The following is a 25,100-nucleotide window of genomic DNA, read 5'->3' on the forward strand; positions in this document are numbered from 1 at the left end:
GTTTTCATTTATTTCATTATATTCTTCAATTGTTGTTTGGTTCCAGTGTGTATTATTTTGTCTCTGTTTGTAAGTGTGTGCGGGTCGGGACCTCCTCTATAAAAATAAATAAATCGCCGTCTTCTTGATGGTGTGAGTCTTAGCGGCACCGGACCACTACATGCTCCTCGTCTTCAAAGCCCCACATAACCTTGGCCCCCTCTACATCACTCAGCTCCTCGTCGCTCTCCTTACTGTCCCACGCACCAGACTCTTCTTCACTGTTATGGCTCTTCCTCAGTCGCTCCTCTTTCTGCACCTTTAAATCTCAACTGAAAACTTTTGTCATCTGTGTCATTTTTTTTTTTTTACTCTGTATGTAAAGTGACCTTGGGTTTGTGAAAGGCACTCAATAAATGTAACTTATTATTATCTATATATATAATTCACTAAGGTAAGACTCCCATGGAAAGCACGCCGGAGGAGCGTGGATTCACTAAGCCGCCGACAAGTAAGACACCTATGGCACACGCAGTGTGGAGCCACGCCCACCAACTCCAAGACCATTGGATACGACGACAACTCGCAGAGCCACGCCCACCAACTCGGGCGACGGCGACACAGAAAAACGGCGTCATTTATATTCGTCTGTCGTAGAGGCCTCATGTACCTCCGAGCCACGTTGACTGTTCCTAGAGGCATGTTTCTCGCGGAGGTGAACGGTTTGCGGGGGGTATCCCATGGGATCCTTAAAACAATCCTTTACAACTGAGGTTAAAACACAATGAAGTGAGCAGTCTTTAAAAACTGAGTTTTCGGTTACGACGCACGATCGCGTGCACTATAGCAAACTGTTTTACACGCTACATACAGCAATTCGCATCCACGACAAACGTGCGTCGTCTTAGATGCTCCTGCACTTTGTTCACACCCCCCTCCTATCTCGCTACTACTGTGGTCGGGTGTTTTGGTGGATTATATATAGAAAGGCAGCCAAAACCGCACAGAGCAATGAAAAGTCCAGAGTTCCATCTTTTCATTCTCTTTCTGTTGTATCCTCAAACCCTCCCTTTTTAGACAACTGTGTCTTTCCAGAAGTGTTCAACCATCAATAAATAATTATGCGGCGTTTGTTATGCCGCAGGTTCACTATTGTGTTGTATTTTGCTCTCTCCAGAGTTCCATCTATTCATTCTCTTTCTGTTGTATCCTCTAACCCTCCCTTTTTAGACAACCATGTCTTTCCAGAAGTGTTTAGCATTCAATAAATAATTATGCATGACTTCGAGCGTGTATCTACCCGGCGTGGGTAAGCCGTTGAACCCCATTCGGGCTGCAAACCGTGGAATTCCCACTAAATGTGACTCATACGCTCCCACTGGTTGTGTCCCTACCCTTTATGCACACCCACCTCGCTACTACCGTGGTCGGGTGTCTTGGTGCATTATATTTAGACAAGCAGCCAACGACTCAAGTGACGAGTTGGAGGTGGGCACATGAGCGGGCAGTGCATACTGAATGAGAAATCGGCAGACTAGCATGACGGAGGGAGCTGAATGGACGTCCTTCTCCTCTCCTCCCGTTCCACACTCCACGCCGTGCACCCCCATCCCTCCGTCTGGCAAGAGAAGGCGCGAGGACGGTCCGCCAGTTTTCAGTCATGGACGATTGTGTGTTGGTTCGTTCCGTGCATTGTTGCAATGTTGCTTTTCTTGCTGATTTATTACATTACCGAATTTTCAAATGTTAATTTTCTCCCTGTGCTTAAAAATCATTAAAAAACCGGCCTGATTATGCGGCGTATGGTACGCCGCGGGTTGGCTAGTTATTATTTATTTACCTTAAAATGGAGTTGTGGTCACAGCACCACATTGACGTCAGAAGGCCACAGACGCCCCCATTGATACTGTGGGCAAAGAGCACACCTAGTCTGGCATCACTAGGAACCACAAGGGCACAACATGGCATAACACCCTCAAACCTGCTTACATCAGTTCAGGGTTGTGGGTCGGGTGTGGAGTTTATGTTGGCACCGGCAGCCAGGCAGGATTGAGTCTCGGTTTGGGGATCAACTCGGACTCCAATGCAAAGAAATCTGCTGCTGAATAGGCTCCGCCCACAGGGCTTCTTCCTAAAACCCCGCCCACAATTTCCATTGGACCGTGCACTTTAACCCTTCAGGGCCGCTCCGTCTCATTTCTCCTCATGTATTAGACAAACGCGTAAAATAGAAAGATGGGGAGAACAAAAGCTGGACCCTGAGAGAAAAAGGAAAAGTGAAAGGCCTGCCATCGATTCAAGAGCTCAGCAGCACAAGGTAAGCGAGGCCTACAGGTGCATCTCAATAAATTAGACTATCGTCAAAAGGTTACTTTATGTCAGTAATTCAATTCAAAGAGTGAAACTCCTATATTGCATCGATTCATTACACACAGAGTGATATATTTCAAGCGTTTATTTCATTTCATTTTGCTGATTATGGCCTACAGGAAATGAAAACTCCAAATTCAGTATCTCAGAAAATTAGAATATTACATAACACCAATAAAACAAAAAGATTTTTAATACAGACATGTTGGCCTACCTTAAAGTATGTCTATTGTGGACATTTGAACCCCGGACACAGACAGACAGATGAAACCAGATGTCCTCAAAGACACGCTTTTATTCTCCTCTTCACAACACATCACAAACACAGAGCCCAAAGACTCGCAGTCCTTCTTCACTCCTTTCTCTTGTTCCTTCTCTTCTGCCGTCTCCACTCCTCCAGTTGCAAGCTCTGTCCTCTTCCTCCTGACTCCGGCTCCCCAAATGCAGTGAGGCGGCTCCTTTTATACTTCACCCCAGATGTGCTCCAGGTGCTTCCTGACGATCTTCCAGCAGCACTTCCTGGTGTGGTGGAAGTGCTGCCATCCAGGGCTCCATAATTGTCCAGGCAGCCATGGGCCCCAACAGGGATGAGCTTCCTGTGGCCCCCATGTAGACCTGGGTGGCTGCCCTCTCTTGGTCCAGGGTCGGTGTTGTCCCTCTCCCTGTCCTTCCAGGTGTCCACCACACCATGTACGCACTCAATACTCGGTCGGGGCTCCTTTTGAATGAATGACTGCATCAATGCGGCGTGGCATGGAGGTGATCAGCCTGTGGCACTGCTGAGGTGTTATGGAAGCCCAGGATGCTTTGCTCGCGGCCTTCAGCTCGTCTGCATTGTTGGCTCTGGTGTCTCTCATCTTCCATAGATTCTGTATGAGGTTCAGGTCAGGAGAGTTTGCTGGTCAATCAAGCACAGTGATACCAGGGTCATTAAACCGGGTACTGGTACTTTTGGCAGTGTGGGTAGGTGCCAAGTCCTGGTGGAAAATGAAATCAGCATCTCCATAAAGCTCATCAGCAGAGGGAAGCATGAAGTGTTTGAAAATTTCCTCGTAGACGGCTGTGCTGACTTTGAACTTAATAAAACACAGTGGACGAACACCAGCAGATGACAGGGCCCACCAAATCAGACACTGTGGAAACGTCACACCAGACCTCAAGCAACTTGGATTCTGCGCCTCTCTCTCCACTCTTCCTCCAGACTCTGGGACCTCGATTTCCAAATGAAATGCAAAATTAACTTTCCTCTGAAAGGAGGACTTTGGACCACTGAGCTGTTAACAGTCCAGTCGATTTTCTCCTTAGCCCAGGTAAGACGCTTCTGACGTTGTCTCTGGTTGACACAAGGAATGCTGTGACAGTTGTAGCCCATGTCCCCGATACACGTCTGTGTGTGGTGTATCTTGAAGTACCGACTCCAGCCGCAGTCCATTTCTTGTGAATCTCCTCCAAATTCTTCAATGGGCTTCACAATCTTCTCAAGGCTGCAGTTATCCCCATTGCTTGTGCACCTTTTCCTGCTGTCACATTTTTTCCTTCCACTCCATTTTCCATTAATATGTTTGAATACAGTACTCTGTGAACAGCCAGCTTCTTCAGCAATGACCTTTTGTGGCTTAGCCTCCTTGTGGAGGGACAAGTGTCAATGACTGTCCTCTGGACAACTGTCATGTCAGCAGTCTGATTGTGTGGCCTGCTGAACCAGACTGAGAGACCATTTCAAGCAGGGGTGTCGAACTCTGGACCTGGGGCCTCACGTATAACGCGGTGCGTCGAACTCGCACTATAACATGGAGTAAGCACAAAAGCTGAAATGTCCTTACGCACAGAAAAATCCAGATGCAGGAATCTGTGCGTCCTCCAACTTCCACGTTCTTCCGCTACATAAATCCCGGTCAGCATGAAACATAACGCTGTTGCACACGCCTTCTGTCCCGCCCCCAACTCCTCCCAGAATTACGCCTCTATGAATATGCAAATCAATATAAATAGCCCTTAAGCTCAGCCTTCTGTGAAAAGACAATGGGAAAATCACGGGGGAAAATGTAAGAATTTCAGCGAATACCAAGTGGAGCTAAAGGAAAAACATACTATTTGTTCAAATAAGCCGTGGTATAATCAACAAAAGGAAGTTGATCGAGTGACATAGCGTGTTGGAGAAACTTGAAAGCTCAACTCCACAAAATCGCACAGTACCCGAAATAAAAAAGAAGTCACATATCAAAGTCGCCGTGAAAAGGCGAGTCGTAGCCCACCGTCTGAGTGTCATATAGAGAAAAGCCAAGCAAAATGACACCTTTTATTGGCTAACTAAAAAGATTACAATATGCAAGCTTTCGAGGCAACTCAGGCCCCTTCTTCAGGCGAGATGTAATCAATATGAGTGTCATATGAAAGCTTATTAGGGTACAGAGAAAAAAAAATAGGCACACAGTGGGGAAAAAAAACGGGAAATGTCCACTTTAATCTCGACATTTCCACTTTAATCACGTAGTTTATTTTGTCATTAAAGTAGAACATCACAAACTTTATCTTAAAATCGATTAATTTACTAGTTTCTCAAATCTCATCGTAACTAAAGTAACACGTTAAATGCTTTGTTTTGTATTTGATCTTCTTTGTGCTCTATGTGTGTGAATCACTACGTGGTTTTTAAACCGTCTTTCTCTTCCTCCGACAGGACACAGAATCCATGACATTCGTGATATTACAGCTCTCTGAATAACTAAAATACTGAGATGTATACGTGATATCATTTTTAGGATGATAGGAGTTAAAGCACGTTATTAAACATGTGTTTCACTTCGATGAAATAATTTATTGCAGCAGTACTCATGGGCGGCCAGTCTGCAAAACCGAGCGGAGAACTTGCGTACAACAAGCTATGAGGTACCGTGGAAAAGTGCGTGGCTTTACGCCAAGTGTAGGTTTTATATGTCGCGATTTGAACGTGGAAAAGTTCTTACGCAACATTTCTGTGCGTACGCACCGTTTATACATGAGGCCCCTGGTGGGCCGCAGTGGCTGCAGGTTTTCATTCTCATCCCTTTTCCTAATCAGTGCCCAGTTTTCACTGCTATTGAAATCCTTTTCCCTTCATTTTAATTGCCCTGTTTTTAAGGATTCAGTCATCTTAATTGATTTGTTTCTTCATTAAATGACAGCCAATCAGAAAAGAGATGTGAGACGAGCCGACAGATGAGCAGCTAAACTGGGATTTCAAACTCCAACCAATGTCACTCCAACCAGTCTCTTAATGACAAGATGATTCTTGCTGTTAATTAAGCTCGTTATTTAATTCCATGGCCTGTTGCTGCTCTCATTCTGCCACAGAGACATTTCCAAAACTGTTGATTTTTCTGTTTTTTCTGAGAACACCACTGAAATATTTTGGTGACCTGAGAGATCAGCCTCACCGAGACCTTCTCCTTTCTTTATATTCAGATATTGTGTGATGGGCACAGGGGAGCTGGTCACGTGGCGGCTCGTTTTGTGTCTCCTTATTGTTTGGCTGCTCATTAAGGACAAGGAGACGACTAAGGGGTCTGAGTTAAGGTAATTAAAAAAAAAACTGGTCACTAATGAAGAAGATGGTTAGAATGAAAACCTGCAGCCACTGCGGCCCACCAGGACCGGAGATGGACACCCCTGACTTAAAGGCTCAGGACCCCTTTGCAGTTGTTTCTGGGTTAATTAGCTGAGTGGAGTCGGACACCAGGAGTTGAACTTTTTCACAATATTCTCATTTTCTGAGATCCAGAATTGTAGGTTTTCATTAACTATAAGCCATAATCAGCAAAATGAAAAGAAATAAATGCTTGAAATATTTCACTCTGTGTGTAATGTAATGTGAGTTTCACTTTTTGAATCAAATTACTGAAATAAATTTACTTTTCGATGATATTCTAATTCTACTCAACCCAGACATTTTATTTTATCTTTTCATGGGACAACACTGGAGATATGACACTTTGACACAATGTAAAGTAGTCCGTGCCCAGCTTGTATAACAGTGTAAATTTGCTGCCCCCTCAAAATAACTCAACACACAGCCATTAATGTCTAAACCGCTGGCAATAAAAGGGAGTTCACCCCTAAGTGAAAACTGCCCAAATTGTGCCCAATTAGCCATTTTCCCTCCCCAGTGTCATGTGACTCGTTAGTGTTACAAGGACTCAGGTGTGTTAACTTTGGTGTTCGCGCCCTCACACTCTCTCATACTGGTCACTGGAAGTTCAACATGGCACCTCATGGCAAAGAACTCTCTGAGGATCTGAAAAAAAGAACTGTTGCTCTCCATAAAGATGGCCGAGGCTATAAGAAGATTGCCAGCACCCTAAAATTGAGCTGCAGCACGGTGGCCAAGACCATACAGTGACAGGTTTAACAGGACAGGCCTCGCCATGGTCGACCAAAGAAGTTGAGTGCACGTGTTCAGCGTCATATCCAGTGGCTGTCTTTTCAAAACAGACGTATGAGTGATGCCAGCATTGCTGCAGAGGTTGAAGGGGTGGGGGGTCAGCCTGTCAGTCCTCAGACCATACGCCCGCTGCACACTTCATCATATTGGTCTGCATGGCTGTCGTCCCAGAAGGAAGCCTCTTTTAAAGATGATGCACAAGAAAGCCCGCAAACAGTTTGCTGAAGACAAGCAGACTAAGGACATGGATTACTGGAACTGATGAGACCAAGATAAACTTATCTGGTTCAGATGGTGTCAAGCGTGTGTGGCGGCAACCAGGTGAGGAGCACAAAGACAAGTGTGTCTGGCCTACAGTCAAGCATGGTGGTTTGGGGCTGCATGAGTGCTGCTGGCACTGGGGAGCTACAGTTCATTGAGGGAGCCATGAGTGCCAACTTGTACTGAGACATACTGAAGCAGAGCATGATCCCCTCTCTTTGGAAACTGGGCCGCAGGGCAGTATGCCAACATGATAACGACCCCAAGATGACCACTGAGGGTAAAGGTGCTGGACTGGCCAAGCATGTCTCCAGACCTAAACCCTACTGAGCATCTGTGGGGCCTCCTCAACCGGAAGGTGGACGAGCAAGGTCTCTAACATCCACCAGCACTGTGATGTCGTCATAGAGGAGTGGAAGAGGATTCCAGTGGCCACCTGTGAAGCTCGTGTGAACTCCACGCCCAAGAGAGTTAAGGCAGTGCTGGAAAATAATGGTGGCCACACAAAATATTGACACTTTGGGCACAATTTGGACATTTTTCACTTAGGGGTGTACTCACTTTTGTTGCCAGCAGTTTAGACATTAATGGCTGTGTGTTGAGTTATTTTGAGGGGACAGCAAATTTACACTGTGATACAAGCTGGGCATGGACTACTTGACATTGTGTCAAAGTGTCATATCTTCAGTGTTGTGAAAAGATAGAATAAAATATTTACAAAAATGTCAGGGGTGTACAAACTTTTATGAGATACTGTACGTTTTATGTTATCTAACCCACGTAGTTTGTAGTGATGGCCGAGAGAAAAATGTAATCTTGTGTTTTCATTCAGAATGGAGTTAAAAAGCTGCTGATACAAGCTTCAGTCACGTGAAAAAGTAAGTGCACCCCACTGGAAACGGTTGGGTTCTTCCACATATTTGAACAGGCAAAACATTAGAGCTTCATATAAACAGAGCCCACAGATGAACAAAGGACACATAAAATGGACTCATAACCTAAATGGGCAAAAATGCAGGTCTGTCACAAGGAAAAAGTAAGGAGACCCCCTACATTTATCACCACGTCAGATCCGTCAAATTCGAATCAAGTGCTCCAGATTTGGTGCCAATGATTAGAACTCCTTAGTACAGGGGTGTCCAGCTCTGGTCCTGGTGGGCCGCAGTGGCTGCAGGTTTTCATTCTCACCACCTTCTTTATCAGTGAGCCGTTTTTGCTGCTGATTGACTTGCTCTGCCTTCGTTTTAATTGACGTAACTCAGACCCCCTTAGTTGTTTCTTTTTCCTTAATGAGCAGCCAAACAATAAAGAGACCCAAAACAAGCCAGCTAACCTGAAAATCAAGAAAGGTGAAGGTCTCGGTCATGTTGGTCTGCTCAGGTCACCAAAACATCTTGACGGTGGTCTTAGAAAAAAACAGAAAATCAACAGCGAGAGCAGCAACAAGTCCTGCTATTCAATAACGGCTTTAATTTAATTTTAATTTAACAGCAAGAATCGGCTTCTCATTAAGAAACTGGTTGGAATGAAAGTGGCTGGAGTTTGAAATCCCAGTTTAGCTGCTCATCTGTTGGCTTGTCTCACATCTCATTTCTGATTGGCTGCCATTTAATGAAGAAACAAATCAATTCAGAGGACTGAATCCTTAAAAACAGGGCAATTAAAATGAAAGGAAAAGGAGTTCATTGGCAGTGAAAACTGGAGTCACACACGTGCACATGGGAGGCAGCTAAAGGGCGTGAATGACAGCAATTCCGAATCAGACCGGGATGTGGCAGAGTGATCTGACTCTTTTTCTTGCTTTCCTGAAGACCATTCACAGGAAATTCCGCCTGGCCCTGTTGGCGTCACTTCCTTTTTCCGAGCCTATGGTTGAAGACCCTTCCAGTCCCGGCCCCTTTGACGTCACTTCCTATACTGACCTTTAAAAGCCTCCACCTTTCCCTTATCCCGTCAGTTCTGTTTTGGACTCCAGTTTGTGTTCATCAGTGCCACCACTTGTTTGCAATTTTGGAGCCAGGAAAACAATAGACTGGTGGCTACCTCAAACCTAGCTATGGCTCTCGTTCGAGTTTGTGACACTGATTAGGAAAAGGGTTAGAATGAAAACCTGCGGCCCACCAGGACTGGAGTTGGGCACCCCTGGTATAGCCTTTACCCCCTGTAGATAACGCACCTTCTTGGCTATACCGGTAATACAGTGAGTGAGTTATTCAAGTCAGGCTGGAATAGGCAGATTGCTAGCATGGACTGATAGACCCATCTGGAGTTTGTTAATGGGACAGGCGTTCAGTTTTCTGACTGTTTAGAAACGGTTCGACTGTATGAGCAAACTTAAAGAAACAAAACACGATAAAAGCCAAGAATTGAATTTTCTTTAAATAAGGACTTTTCTTTACTTTGCCACATCAATTTTTTTCTCTAATTTTGTGTGAACTGTTTTACTTGGAATCTTTACTAAAGTTTCTAAAAATGAAGATATTTTGTCTGTGGAATCATTTCAACGTGTCACCTTAGTGCCAGAATCCCATGAAGCAACCTTAAGCTGCCGAACTTGGGTCATTTTGGGTAAACGCAGCTACACTAAGTATGCAGGACACTCATAACTTAATTCATGCACTTATTTCTAGTAGGACTCACCATTGCAATGCGTGTTTCCCTGGTCGCTCAAATCGTACTTTATGCAGCTTTCAGTTAATTCAAAGTGTTGCTGCCAGAGTCATTACAAGAACTAGAAAGTCTGACCACATATCTCCAACTCTCAAGTCGTCACACTGGCTCCCAGTTACGTTTAGGGCTGATTTCAAAATCCTCCTTTTAAATAATAAAGCATGAAATGGCCGAGGCCCTGCTTACTTATCTGAGCTTATCATTACAAACCTGAACACACATTGAGTTCTCCGGTTGCCGGCTTATTTAAGACCCCAAGGATTAATAAAATGATTGTGGGGGGTCAAGCTTGTAGTTACAGGGCCCTGAAGCGGTGGAATGATCTGCTGGCTAATATGAGAGATGTCTCTTCAGTCTCAGCTTTTAAATCAGCCTGAAAGCTCACTCTGACAAGAGCTGCGGGTTTGTAGTGCATACTGCATTTCCATTTGTATAGAAATATAAGTTATCCAATATTTAGAAACAGTTACTAACCCTCCTCTGGTTGGTTTCTCTTCTCGCTCGCTGGATGTGTCACACAGGTGCCAATACTCTACTGCCAAGCTGCTCTCCTGCCCATAGAACAGCCGTCTGAGCTGCTGGGAGCCTTGGAGTCATCAGATCGGACAATCAGCACAGTCTCTACTCTAGGATGCCCAGAAGGAGGTGAGTGGCCGAGGTCTCCAGGACTGTGCCCGTGCCCAGCTTTGTCCTTTTGACTTTCTCTTTTATAATGTGAGAGTTTCATTTCCTTCAGTGATGCTGCTGACTGGAGTTTTTGTTTTCCTCTCCTCCATTCTCAACTCGCCATAGTTCAGCAATTACTTAATGGACTGATATCTCTGCAAAAGAACGACGGTCCAAGTCTTTAGAGTCCTGGTGCTTCCTGTTTGCGAGACATGGACGCTATCCAGTGACCTGAGATGAAGACTGGACTTCTTTAACTCTGTGTCTCTTCAGAGAATCTTTGTGTCCTGCTGTGTTGCTCATGGAGTCCCGAATGAGTCACATGACCTGCATTGTGCAACAGCGTCAGTTACGGCAGTACGGCCATGTGGCGTGATTACCCGAGGGTGATCCAGCTCGTAAGATCCTCATTGTTGAGGACCCGAGTGGCTGGACCAGGCCAAGGTGGCACCCACATAACACCTGGCTGTGGCAGATACTGTAGAGCAGGGGTGTCCAACTCCGGGCCTGGAGGGCCGCAGTGGCTGCAGGTTTTCATTCTCACCCTAATCCTAATCAGTTTTCACTGCTATTGAAATCCTTTTCCCTTCATTTTCATAACCCTGTTTTTAAGGATTCAGTCCTCTTAATTGATTTGTTTCTTCATTAAATGGCAGCCAATCAGAAAAGAGATGTGAGACGAGCCAACAGATGAGCAGCTAAACTGGAACATCAAAACTCCAGCCAATTTCACTCCAACCAGTTCCTTAACGAGAAGCCCATTCTTGCTGTTCATTAAAGCCGTTATTGAATATCAGGACTTGTTGCTGCTCTCACTGTTGATTTTCTGTTTTTTCTGAGACCACCGTCAAGATGTTTTGGTGACCTGAGCGCAGACCAACATGACCGAGACCTTCACCTTTCTTTATTTTCAGGTGAGCTGGCTTGTTTTGTGTCTCTTTATTGTTTGGCTGCTCATTAAGGAAAAAGAAACAACTAAGGGGGTCCGTGTCACGTCAATTAAAACGAAGGCAAAACAAGATAATCAGCAGCAGAAACGGCTCACTAATGAAGAAGATGGTGAGAATGAAAACCTTCAGCCACTGCAGCCTACCAGGACCGGAGCTGGACACCCCTGCCGTAGAGGGTCACTTCTATGAGTCTGCCTGGGGGGGGCTGCCAACATCACCAACGTCTAACTGATGATCACATCAAAACCAAACTGCCAGTCAGTCTTGCTCCTGGATACACCCGCAGACATTAGTGTTCAATCATATAGCACATAGATTTTTAGACTGTAAGTTTGTCAGCTTTTCTGAGGTGATTAGATAGATCGATCGATCCTGAGCTGTTTTTTCGTGTGGTGGATCTGACAACACGCTGTACCAGTTCATGCCCCCCAACCTGACCTGATATTAGTGCTTTCCATTTTTTAAACAAATCTTTTGTCTTTATATGTACTCTCTCTCTCTAGCAACTTGTAAAGCTTACCTGAGATCGTGTGCCAGCGCTCTGTGCCCACAGTCCATGAAGGGCGCAATACAAACCTCACCTGAATTGAATCGAAACGGTGCAGATCTTGGCCTAGTTCTGGTGTCCCGACTGGAGGGAGAAGCAGAGATCCCGCACGTATACAGGTACTGCAGTTTTCTATGAAAGAGTAATGGAGGGAGGCATTCATAACAAATATACCCGCTGGCCCATCATTATCTCTTCCATATGTAACCAGAAAGAGGGCGAGAGTCAGAGATTGCAGGTATCTTTGTTGATGCATTTTATTGTGAGATGGGGAAGTCAGATTTAAAAAAAAAAAAAAAAAAAAAAAAAATAAAATATATAAAAATGACCATGAATGAACAGGGAACTTAAAAAACAAACCAAAACATAGCCTTGAATTAGATATACAAAGTAACATTGGCACAGTTAAAAAAAAAAAAATAATGTTATCAATATAAATTTTGGCTTCATAAGAGGACGTATGGTGATACAGCTTAATGGTTAGGATAATCCTTTATGAAAACAGCAAAACAAGTCATGCTATTAGTCACACAGTTAGTCGTCAAATTCAGTAGCTTCATATTAAAGAGGGGTAAAGATACTGGAGAGCGGACTCCACGGTTATGGCGGCAATGGTAAGAAGATCCGATCTTTTTGTTCCTCTTCGAGACGAGCTGAAAACCAAAGACATAATACGAATTTCTGTTTTTTTTTTTTTGTTTTTTTTAAACAAACCTCATTGCCCGAGAGCTTTGAAATCCTAATGACCTTCCAAATTATTTTTTCATACTAAAATATATTATTGTATTAATACAAACTACAGTATTATACACTACATTGTGTAATAAATAACCATAAAGAAATATAAAAATAAGACACATAAATATAAAAGGCTTCTAAAACTAAACTGGTAAATACATCATTGAATAGGGTATTAATACTGCCATTGTTGCAAACATACAGTACACATTTGTTTTTGCACAAACATAAAAAAAACAATAAAAATCCTAAAAAGGATAACAGAATTAAAAAAAAATAATAATACTGAAAGGTAAACCCGGCAAATCCTTAACATTCTGGGGCCATATCTCCTAATACACAAGTTTCGATGATCGGCGAGGGGTAAAGTGAAGAATACGGGATGAGGAGAACAAGACATTTTACAGACATCCACGTCTTTGCATTTCTCTTTTGTTCATGCATCACTTTTTTTATTTGAAACTGATAACTGGTAAAGAATACGATTTCAGTAAAACCGACTTTTGGTGAATATGCGGAAAACATCCTGAGACAACAGCTGGTACGAAAACAGCCAAATTTTTGATTCAATGTGGGCCCTTTTTTTTATTTTTTTTTATATATATATTTAAACTTCATTTAAAGAGGCCGATTGTACGGAAAACCTCCTCGACGGCGTTGCCTACCTTGTGGCTTGCACGAGATTAGCGGACTTTCTAACACTGACTGTAAAAGGAAACGAAACAATCTTAAGAAAACAAAGAGCCAACAACGAGACAAAACGATTCAACACTGGCTTTGAAATTCTGTTCCCTGCTTGGAAATTGTCGCAATGACAACAGTCGTCGACTGATTAAATTCCTCCAACCCAAACGTCTACGTAGATCCCTAGGACTTGCTCAGTTAAGGCTAACTATCATTCACTTTAAACAAATGCTATGCTAACATCATCGGCTAATGGTTCAACATCTAAACGCTAGTGCCGTAATACTGAAGGGTAGACACTGAAGCACGTTACATGCTTAGGTAAACCAGGAATACTGTAGTGCAGAGGTTCGTCTCTTTCAACTTAATAAAATACTGATTTAGCAAATTCATTGGCAATAAAAAGGTATAGAAATCTCTCCCAACTGTACAGCTTAAAAGATTATAACATGAGTGAAGAAATTAGTAACACTGACAAAGTAAATGATCCAGGATGTCATCGTAACAAAACGTTTATCTAAAACCTGTTAAACCTAGCGTTCAAAGTCAGTATATGCATTTTTTTTTTGTTGTTTTGTTAAACTTCCTGCATTTTTACAAACTTAATTTTCTAACACTGAAAATTCTCATGTGGAAAAGTTACTAGTTTTCGAGGTTCAGGCACACCTGGATTTTAAACACAGTAGTGAACAGAAACACAGCATCTACGCTACTGTGTTTTCAATAATAAAATTTAAAATTGTATAGAGCAAACTGTGGTTTTGTATTTCTTCTTTTTTTTTTTTTCTCTTTTTCATTTTTAGAAAAATAAAAATCCATTCGACTTCATATTTCCTTAACGCTGCCTTCAGGAGGCTGCTGATCCTCCGAATCTTGGCTTGGGTTTGTGATGGCCGCCGCTTCCTTTGCACTTTCCTCCTCCTCCTCCTCTTCTTCTTCTTTCTCTGCTCCCTGCTGCTCCACTACCTTCTCCTTCTCCTCCTCCTCCTCGTCCTCTTCTTCTTCCTGTGCCTGACTTTCCGTGCATTCCGCTTTCACCTCCGTCTCCTCTTCCTCATCCTCCTCGTCCTCCTTCTCGCTCTCCTCGTCTTCCCGGGTGCTGCTCTCTCTGTCATCAGAGTCCATGTGTGAAGGAGGAGAGGCAGCCCGGCTTTCGGACAGTTGGATCTCCTCCGTGACGCCGTTCTCTCCTTCTGCCTCGTCTTCCTCTTCCTCGTGCTGCTCAGGACCCTCCCGCTCCTCGGCTTCCCTCTTGCAGTAGGAGTATCGATGGTTCATGTGCTGCGAGTAGGAGCCGGAGTGGGAGAACCGCTTGCCGCACTTGTCGCACTGGTACGGCTTCTCGCCAGAGTGCAGTCGCATGTGTTCAATCAAGTGGTGCTTGTGTTTGAAAGCCTTGTTGCATATCCCACACTCATGGGGCCTCTTACCTGGAAATGAAGAAAGGGACAGTTAGTTGAAAAGGACTGGAGATGTTACTGTGTTACACATGTGGACCTGGTGATAAATAAAACAACCGTGAGCAGACACTTTGTTCATTGGCTGGAGTAGAGAATAGTAATCTGTGAATACATAGACATAGAATTACTAGACGCCGCATGACCAGCAGCATCGTACGTCAACGTCGCCGCCATATTGCGAGTGGCACTGCTGCGGAGTGAAATAATGAATAACGTGCTGCTTGGGATTGTACAAACCGCTGTACGCCCCAAACCACATCCCGGGGAAGGGTTACATTTCGTAGGTAAGGCTGAACAATTGTTTTGGTTATATCTGGCCATTAGAAAATCCCGTTTTATAACCTTAGCACTCAAGGTCACTTTACAATAAATTTAAACGACATTAGTAAACTTAAAACAAGAGAATGATAAATCAAAAAGCAATGATTAGCAAACAGGCAAAGATATCTGGCAATAACAGTGCAAAATTCACAATTGGTATGCCAGTTTTGAGGGCAGTTTTAAAATGTGTTATTGAATCAAGGTGACGTACAGTGGTGTGAAAAACTATTTGCCCCCTTCCTGATTTCTTATTCTTTTGCATGTTTGTCACACAAAATGTTTCTGATCATCAAACACATTTAACCATTAGTCAAATATAACACAAGTAAACACAAAATGCAGTTTTAAAATGTGTTATTGAATCAAGGTGACGTATATGAGAGGGAAGAGAATTCCCGAGTTGAGGAGCACAATGAGAGACGCTCGAGCTTCCATAGAACTGAGTTTAATGTGTGGTACAGAAAGTCGAGCTGCAGTTGAAGATCTGAGTGGAGGAGAGTTTTAAATGTTAAGAGCGGTATTGTGTAGTGAACAGGGGGCCAGTGAAGGTGTGAGAGGATAGGTGTACTGTAATATGTTCAGTGGATTTAGAGCAGCAGGTTATTATCCTGGCAGCAGAATTTTGAATAAATTGTAAGCGATGGATACGTTTTTGAGGTATGCCAGATAGAATAGCATTACAGTAATCTATACGTGAGGTGACTCGGACATCAGCCAATACTTGAGTACTGTGTTGCGTAAGAACAGGACGAAGTTTAGAAATGTTTCGAAGATGAAAGAAAGCAGTCCGAGAAATGTTACTTATATTGGAGGAATAATTTAATACTAATAATAATACATATTATTATTTAATAATTGCCATTATCAGTGTATAAATAGATATAAATAATTGCATGTAAACGATTCGCCAAAATCTGTTTTATGTAAAGGATACTGTTTTAAACGTTATTGTTTTTTCATCAGAAAACCCGGTTTCCACGTCAACCTGTATTAGTTTAAATGGCACTTTTGCCACTCGCAATCGGGCGGACGCGCTGACTTATCGTGTCGACTGGGCAACACAGTGAATGTGGCGTCTATCTATAAGTATACAGTATGTCTATGTGTGATTACACAATCCAATTAAAGGCACCTGTATGGTCAGGGGAGTGACGGCTACAACCAATAGCAGCACAGCCCAATGCCTCTGCTAATTACTCCACAGGCAAATAACTAAGAGCCATTCGTATCTGTGCATTTATTGAGAGGCGCATTAACAATGGTGCATTTTTTCGTGTGTTAAAGTGTGTTTTAAAGGTGTAACGGAAAATTTTGCTTAGGGACGAAGAAAAGTGAACTGAGATGAGGACTACACAAACGGCATTTGTTTTCTACAACTTCTCTTGGTGCTGTGTACTGTAATTGTAGTATCTAGCATCTTTGTGATGATTGTCAGTACATTGTCTTTAAAGGCCATGTTTGAACTGGTTGCTTAAACGAAAGAAGCAACTTTCTGACAATAAGAAAAAAGTGTTCTGCTCTCCACATCTCTATATACAGTCAAACTCGGTTTTAACGAGCTCGGTTATAAAGATTTCTCGATTATAATGAAAAAAAAAATGTAATTTTGAAAGACATGGCAGCTATTCGCATGTAAATTTGCCCTGTTATAACGAGCGAAATCTCAACATTTGACCACATCCTGGACTTTTGCGAGCCACTAGCGGAATAAATTTCAGTATGCAATAAATATATTGGGCGGCACCGTGGCGCAGTGGGTAGCGCTGCTGCCTCGCAGTTAGGAGACCAGGGTTCACTTCCCGGGTCCTCCCTGCATGTTCTCCTCGTGTGTGCGTGGGTTTCCTCCCACAGTCCAAAGACATGCAGGTGAGGTGCATTGGCGATCCTAAATTGTCCCTAGTGTGTGCTTGGTGAGTGTGTATGTGTGTGTGTGCCCTGCGGTGGGCTGGGATTGAATCCAGCAGACCCCCAGTGACCCTGTGTTAGGATATAGCGGGTTGGATAATGGATGGATGGAATACATTTCTTATCTGATGCCTGGAACAATGTGACGACTGTTATCATACAGAATTGCTTCAGGAAATCAATATTTTTGAAAAAGAGGATGAATTGCTATTATCTACATGGGTTCACCAAAACAATATTGAAATTAATAATAATCATCATCATCAAGTCCTTCCGTGAGAACCCTAAATCCAAAGAGGACTGTTTCATTTATGTTAGGTAGAATGCCCAGAAGGGACTGGGTGGTCTCATGGTCTGGAATCCCTACAGATTTTATTTTTTCTCCAGCCGCCTGGAGTTTTTTTTTTTTGTTTTTTCTGTCCCCCCTGGCCATCGGACCTTACTCTTATTCTATGTTAATTAATGTTGACTTATTTTATTTTCTTACTGTGTCTTTTATTTTTCTATTCTTTATTATGTAAAGCACTTTGAGCTGCTGTTTGTATGAAACTGTGCTATATAAATAAATGTTGTTGTAATAATGTAAATCATTACAACTATCAACACGTGGATGACGTGATGATGTTTACTAGCAGAATTCCAACAGGAAAAAAATGTAATAAACGCATTGCTTCAAAAAGAAGACGACGATGAAGATGACAAGGAGGAAGACGCCGCTGACATATTGTATTTACCAGAACGCAGTTTACCAACATTGTCTGATGCTTAAAACGCCTGCAATAGATCGATGGCATTTTTTTCAAGGGACTGAAGCAAAAAAGCAAGCGTTGGATGCATTAAGTGTTTTAAGAGGCAAACTGCATGACTGTAGATAAGTATTTTGGACTTTCTTAGAAAATGGCATACTGTATTGTACTTAATGTATGTTTTCATTATGGGCTAACTGCATATTTTTTTCAATAAATCACGATTACTTTAATAGACTTGAGTTAGTTTTTGTCGAATTTACATTTCCCGGTTATACTGAATTTCACTTATAACGAGCAAATAGTGTCGAGTGTGACTGTATATAAACTCCAACGTCTGTCTGCTTTTCACAAGAGAACTGCTTCATGGATTTAGATCAGGTTTCTTTCTATAATTTGCTAGAACATTCCGGTTGATTTTACGACTTCTCTCATTGCACAAAGTATCATTGCTTGCAGTACTGATTAATCTGCGTGAATCTGAGAGACATGCAGCGGGCAGAGGGGCAGGGCCCTCCTCACTCACGTGCCAGCCTCTGGGCATTCCTTACCTCTGCTTAGCTAGCAAACGAGAGAACTACTTACCGGATTTAGATCGGGTTTTTTTCTACAATTTGCTCGAACATTCTGGTTGATTTTGCGACTTCTCTAACGCCTTCCCCAGATTCCCATGATTACAGCACAGTTCATACAAAACTCTTCTTCTTGCTTTTCTCTCTTTCTCTTTCCTCCACTCCCCCAGTCAAGCTTAGTCTAACCCCTCCCGACTCTGGCTCCCGGAGTAGTAGCTACTGGCTCCTTTTATAGCCCACCCACGCCCAGTCAAGCTCCAACCCCTCCCACTGCTCGCTAGTAGCCTATTTCCGCCCACACTGCTCAGGTGATAACCTATTTCCGGCAGCACTTCAGGATGTGGCGGAAAAGCTACAGCAAAGGGCTCAGCAGCAGCCGCAGCACCCCCTGGTGGTCTCCACAGAACCCAACAGGGCTGTATCAAACTCCAGCTCCCATGGAGCCCTGCAGGAGTCCGAGGCAAGCCAGAAGGGCTGCCACCTAGCACTCTGGAGGAGGTATTGCTCTAGATAGGCTCCTTCCCCATTTCCTTCCAGCGTGGAGGCATCCCAGCCGGGTACGTCACAACACATATGGTGAAATGTCATGCAGCACATCAGGAAGAAACCCAAAAAAAGGAAAAAAACAATCAAGGAGAAGACCAGTCACCACACGTCAGGTGGAGTAAAGCATAGATGGGAGCAGAAGAGGAAACCTAACAGTGCCAAGAAAAGCTTAGCAACCATTGACTTTTCTCCTCCTTTTTTATTTCATAAAAGTTGTTCTGCGGTTTTATAGTTTTCTATTGCATTTTCATAGATAGGGACTACAGACATCCATAAAAACAAAACTATTTCTGATGTATTTTTCTGAGGACCTTTACAACTCCAGGGGTCCAATGATACAGAAGATCAATCTTAAATAGAAAATATCATTTTATTAACATAGACAGCGGACGAGATGGTGGGACTGATGTCAGAAGGACTGCACCTTCCAGCTGCCTATCAGTTCTACTGTGTATTGCAGAAGAACCTTTGAGAACCTGGTCTCCCTCTGAAAACCTAACCCTAAACCTAACCAGAACCCTAGCGATGATTTCTAATCAGCCTGTATATTAATGAATGCAATGACTAGTTATGCACTGGTGTAGTAATGGATTGTGCAGATTAATTAAGGCACAAGAGCCTATGAGCTGGGTTTTTATGGGGCCATAAAGATTGTTGAAAAATTGTATAAAACTAAAACAGCGGTTTCACAGTCTCGATGCAGTGGCTACAACGTTCAATGTCTTGTTACCATCAACTCTGACCTCGATGACTGATGCTGAATTGTATGCTGCTGCCGATCTTCTCAATGAACGCTATACTGGAGCACCGACATTTCACCACCGATTTCTGCTCAACTGTTGGCATTTCGTGTGTGTTTTCAGTCCATCCTGTCAACCAAGTCAAGGTTTTCGGAGTAGCTGAACTGTTGCTGATAGGTCATTGTAGACTATCGTCTACTTTCAGTGACATCTGCATAGCTTACATGTTACTGCTAACTACGCCAGTGACTGTTGCTGTGTGTTTGAACAATCAATCTCCAAGTTAAAACTCATCAAAAATGACCTTAGAAGCACCACATAGTGAGACAAACTGTACTCTCATTCGAAAACGAGCACACCAGAGAACTTGATGTGTCAAACATTGTTGAGACTTTTGTGCAACAGAAGGTATGCAAGCGAGTATTTTAAGGTACTAGTGATATTAGGCAGCTATGAAGAGGGTCAAAAATGGAAAGGCTGTTGGTCCAGATGACCTACCTATGGAACCATGGAGGTGTTTAGGAGAGACGGCAGTGAAGTTTTTAACCAGATTGTTTAATGGAATCTTGGAAAGTGAGAGGATGCCTGAGGAGTGGAGAAGAAGTGTACTGGTGCCGATATTTAGGAATAAGGAGGATAGGCAAAAGTGTAGTAACTACAGGGGAATAAAACTGATGAGCCACAGCATGAAGTTATGGGAAAGAGTAGTGGAAACTCAGTTAAGAAGGGAGGTGATGATTAGTGAGCAGCAGGATGGTTTCTTGCCAGGAAAGAGTGCCAAAGATGCGATGTTTGCTCTGAGGATGTTGATGGAGAAGTTTAGAGAAGGCCAGAAGGAGTTGCATTGCGTCTTTGTGGACCTGGAGAAAGCAAATGACAGGGTGACTAGAGAGGAGTTGTGGTATTGTATGTATGAGTAAGTCGGGAGTGGCAGAGAAGTACGTACAGGATATGTACGAGGGAAATGTGACAGTGGTGAGGTCTGCGGTAGGAGTGATGGATACATTCAATGTGAAGGTGGGATTACATCAGGGATCGGCTCTGAGCCATTTCTTATTTACAATGGTAATGGACAGGTTGACGGACGAGGTTAGACAGGAGTCCCCGTGGACTGTGATGTTTGCTGATGACATTGTGATCTGTGGCGAGAGTAGGGAGCAGGTTGAGGAGACCCTGGAGAGGTGGAGATATGAGGAGGAGAGGAGAGGAATGAAGGTCAGTAGAAACAAACAGAATACATGTGTGTGAATGAGAGGGAGGTCAGAGGAATGGTGAGGATGGAGACAGTAGAGTTGGTGAAGGTGGATGAGTTTAAATATTTGGGATCAACAGAACAGAGTAATGGGGATTGTGGAAGAGAAGTGAAGAAGAGAGTGCAGGCAGGGTGGAGTGGGTGGAGAAGAGTGTCAGGAGTGATTTGTGACAGACGGGTATCAGCAAGAGTGAAAGGGAAGGTCTACAGGATGGTAGTGAGACCAGCTATGTTATATGGGCTGGAGACGGTGGCACTGACCAGAAAGCAGGAGACAGAGCTGGAGGTGGCAGAGTTAAAGATGCTAAGATTTGCATTGAGTGTGACGAGGAATGAGGACATTAGAGGGTCAGCTCAGGTTGGATGGTTGGGAGACAAAGTCAGAGAGGTGAGATTGTGTTGGTTTGGACATGTGCAGAGGAGAGATGCTGGGTATATTTGGAGAAGGATGTTAAGGATAGAGCTGCCAGGGAAGAGGAAAAGAGGAAGGCCTAAGAGAAGGTTTATGGATGTGGTGAGAGAGGACATGCAGGTGATGGGAGTAACAGAACAAGACGGCGAGGACAGAAAGATATGGAAGAAGATGATCTGCTATGGCGACCCCTAACAGGAGCAGCCGAAAAAGAAGAAGAAGTGATATTAGAAGTAATATGATTTGTGACTTGTCAGTCAGTTCCATTTTTGTAAGCTTTAATGGTTTAACAAATCTGTAATCTGTTTTATTGTGTACCTTAGTATGGTTTAAGTGCATCAGTGTCCCTACCGTGAGGATTTGTGAGCGTGAACACTTTATGATATCCATTTTTTCAGATCTTGTGTTGATTATGTAGTTGTATCCTGTCAGCCGGTGTTGTCGTTTTAATTTGTTACAAATTGAATTTACTTCATTTTATAGCACAGAACAGTTTCTGCTTTGTAGCTTACGTTACATTTTAATCCTCTTCTTTCACAAAGTTGTCTTGGACAAGTAAGCGGGTCCACATTTTACATACTGTCGATGTATGTACTACTATTACCCACACCCCATTCCACAGATTTAGTTTGGTTTTGCTAACTTACAGCGGCTGTAATAAAGCGATTTAAAAAGTTATTACAAATTTCACTTAGAGAGCCGGTTTGTTTGTCACCAGTGTGTGATCTGATAGTGACGTGGTTGCGGATGCCACTGCCCCTCGGATCCAGTTGTGAATTACCTATTAAGAGTTATGCTGGACAGGAGCCCACCTCAGGGACGCTGCACAGGGGGCCTTCAGCAAGCTGGCTACGCCACTGTATGTAGTTATGACTTATAAAGAGCACGACAGGTAGGAATTGAACCTTTACACACTGGTAAAGTGTCACGAGATGCACCACCGTGAAAGCGTCATCTGACTGGATTATTTGGCACTCACCGGTGTGTTCGTACTTGTGTCTCAACAGGGAGCTGCTTTTCTGGAATATTTTATCACACAAGTCACATGCATACATTCCGTTTTCTGTCTTCCTCATCTTCTTCCTCGGAGGAGTGGAGTCCAAGTCATTCTGATCTTCTACGGTCGACACTCCCTCCGAACTCGTGTCCTGTCTTTCATCCTGGCAGTAAAACAAATCAAAGTTAATTGTCTTCAAGTGGCATAACATTAAAATGAAAAGCCAGGGAGAAATCAGGAGGGATCAACTCCGACAAAGAGTCCATTGCACCGACGCTACACACCTGTTTCTCGAAGCGCTCGTGTATTTCAACGGTTTACGTCCTGTCAACTGGTGCCGCGATTTAACGGCTGACACATTAGTAAAACATTTCCTGCAAAAGCCAGTAAAAACCAGCTCGAACAACAAACACGAGTCAAGCCGCGCTCTCGTTAAAGACTTCTGACAGGTACTGACAGAGGAGACTCCAAGGTCAACAAGCACGACTTCCAAGAGCTCCGATGGCGACGAGGACCTGGGATTTTACAAGCAGGTGTGCAGCCTCTCGGACTTGATGTGTTTATGTGGATTTCTCTGTTAGTTTGAGGATTTATGACCATATAAACACTGCTGGCAATTAAAGTCTTTTCAAAGTTTAGGCTTTGACTTGAATCGACAGATCTAACGTATAAAGCCCTTTTATTGAACTAATAAGCTAAATGGACACTCAGTAAAGGCTCGTCTAACATCACGGGGGCTTAGAGCTCATGAACAGAAACGGCAGAAGCCCCACGAGGCCGGCTTTGAACCCTGGTCTGCTCCTTGTCTGTGCCAAGTATGCCTGTTTGGGTTTTTCTTGCACATTTTAAATTTGGTTAACTGGACACTTGAAATTGGGTTCATATAGATGAGAGCAGGGGACTCTAGGAGTGTGGCCATCAAGGTTGGTTTCTTTGTTGTACCCAATGAAAGCTCCAACCCTCTAAACCAGGGGTCCCCAGCTCCGGTCCTGGAGGGCCGCAGTGGCTGCAGGTTTTCATTCTCACCCTTTTCTTAATCAGTGACCGGTTTTCACTGCTGATTAACTCCTTTTCCATTCATTTTAACTCTTTTAGGGTGGGTGTCGACTTTTCTCGAAATTCAGAGGGAAGAGAACGATAATCTGCTGTAAATGTGACAAATACGTTTTAGTTCAACTCTATTTGCTCGAAGGAAAATTCACTTCATTGATTTGACTTCGATTCCCTCTGCGTGCGCGAGTAGCAAGGAGCAAACCACCTCTAAAATGGCACCGACGTCTGGCGAGGGACCAAAGTGAATGCGCAAAGCAAAGTACTCCGTGGATGACGTTTAGCGCATTATCGCTGAATCAGACTCTGAATTGTCGGACTCCAATTTTGATTCTGGAGATGGGGATTGAAAATGAAAGTGAGGTAGCAGCATCAGCTGGTTGTGATGCTCAACACAATCGTGTAGCTGATGCGCCTATGGCAACGTTCGCCTGGAAGGACAGTCACTTACGATGACAAGCGATACAAATCGGATTGCGTCGCACAAAGACAGCTAGGTATCCAGCCCACCACGTATTCCCGCTGGCCGTCGAGCCCAACAGCAGCAACCCCCCCCAAATCCATGTGCGGCCAATACCACCAGCGATGGCGAACAGGCACCCACAGCAGCCACAGCACACAGTGACCGATGTGTTATGTCGATCTTGTTGTGACGCCATTGCTTTGTGTGGAAAAAAATATTCAGCCTTCAAAGAGTTAATAGCCCTGTTTTTAAGGATTCAGTCCTCTGAATTGATTCGTTTCTTCATTAAATGGCAGCCAATCAGCAATGAGATGTGAAACGAGCCAACAGTTGACCAGCTAAACTGGGGCTATAAACTCCAAACAATTTCACCCCAACCAATCTCTTAATGAGAAGCTGATTCTTGCTGTTAATTAAGCCCGGTATTTAATTTCACACCTTGTTGCTGCTCTCATTCTGTCACAGCTAACTGTTGATTTTCTAAGAACGCCGTCAAAATGTTTTGGTGACCTGAGCAGACCAACATGACCGAGACTTTCACCTTTCTTTACTTTCAGATTTTGTGTGATGGGCACAGATGAGCTGCTCATGTGGCGGCTCGTTTTGTGTCTCGTTATTATTTGGCTGCTCATTAAGGAAAAAGAAACAACTAAGGAGCCTGAGACAAGTTAATTAAAACTATGAAGATTATGAAGAAGATGGTTTGAATGAAAACCTGCAGCCACTGCGACCTTCCAGGACCAGAGTTTGACACACGTGTCCTACATCACCCAAGTGACCGTCACTCTCTTGAGCATGGTCATATCACGGAGCCGGCAGGTGGGAAACAAACACGGACAATTCAGCGTCGCCAAATCCACCGAACCTGCATGTCTGTGATGTCAGAAGGACTGTGGATGCTCCAGTTTGTGAAGAAGCCCACGGCCTCTAATGTTCAAGGATGGTGCATCACAACAGTAATGAACTACCTTAGCACATTTGTGTTTGGTAGGGTGTCCAGTGAGAGCCTGGTGGTCTTTTGGCCTTGAACCCCAGTGGGTTGGTGTTGTTGGATGGATGAGTATGGAGTGGTTTAATAGAATCCACTGGTCACAAGATAGGATCCAACCCTAACAGTTCATGAATGGGCTCACACCGAGACGGTCTGCACTTGGACAATCCTAACGACTTCAGTAGCACCTCAAAAGGCTGGTCTTGGACAAAGCGAGGTAGACCACCTGTACCCACTGCAGCTTGCCTATCGGGCAAAGACTGGGGCGGATGAGACAATTATGTATCTGCTCCACAAGGCTGGCAGTGCTGTTATGGTGATGCGTTTCAATTTCTTCAGTGCCTTCAGCACCTTCCAGCC

At 43.7% G+C, this 25,100-nt stretch overlaps 1 protein-coding gene across 2 annotated transcripts in view; it reads right to left on the bottom strand.

Annotated features, from left to right (window-relative positions):
- Positions 1 to 12,556: 12,556 nt before the first annotated feature.
- Positions 12,557 to 25,100, bottom strand: part of zeb1b (zinc finger E-box binding homeobox 1b) — a 324,647-nt gene continuing 312,103 nt past the window's right edge. For both annotated transcript variants that reach the window (XM_039753846.1, XM_039753845.1), the window contains 2 exons: positions 22,219 to 22,399; positions 12,557 to 14,715 (listed from right to left, as the gene is read on the bottom strand). In XM_039753846.1, coding sequence (XP_039609780.1) covers positions 14,111 to 14,715; positions 22,219 to 22,399 — 786 coding nt within the window. In that variant the 3' untranslated portion in view covers positions 12,557 to 14,110. The remainder of the gene's footprint in view (positions 14,716 to 22,218; positions 22,400 to 25,100) is intronic.

Source organism: Polypterus senegalus, chromosome 5 (assembly GCF_016835505.1).
Source record: "Polypterus senegalus isolate Bchr_013 chromosome 5, ASM1683550v1, whole genome shotgun sequence".
NCBI classification, from domain to species: Eukaryota; Metazoa; Chordata; class Cladistia; order Polypteriformes; family Polypteridae; genus Polypterus; species Polypterus senegalus.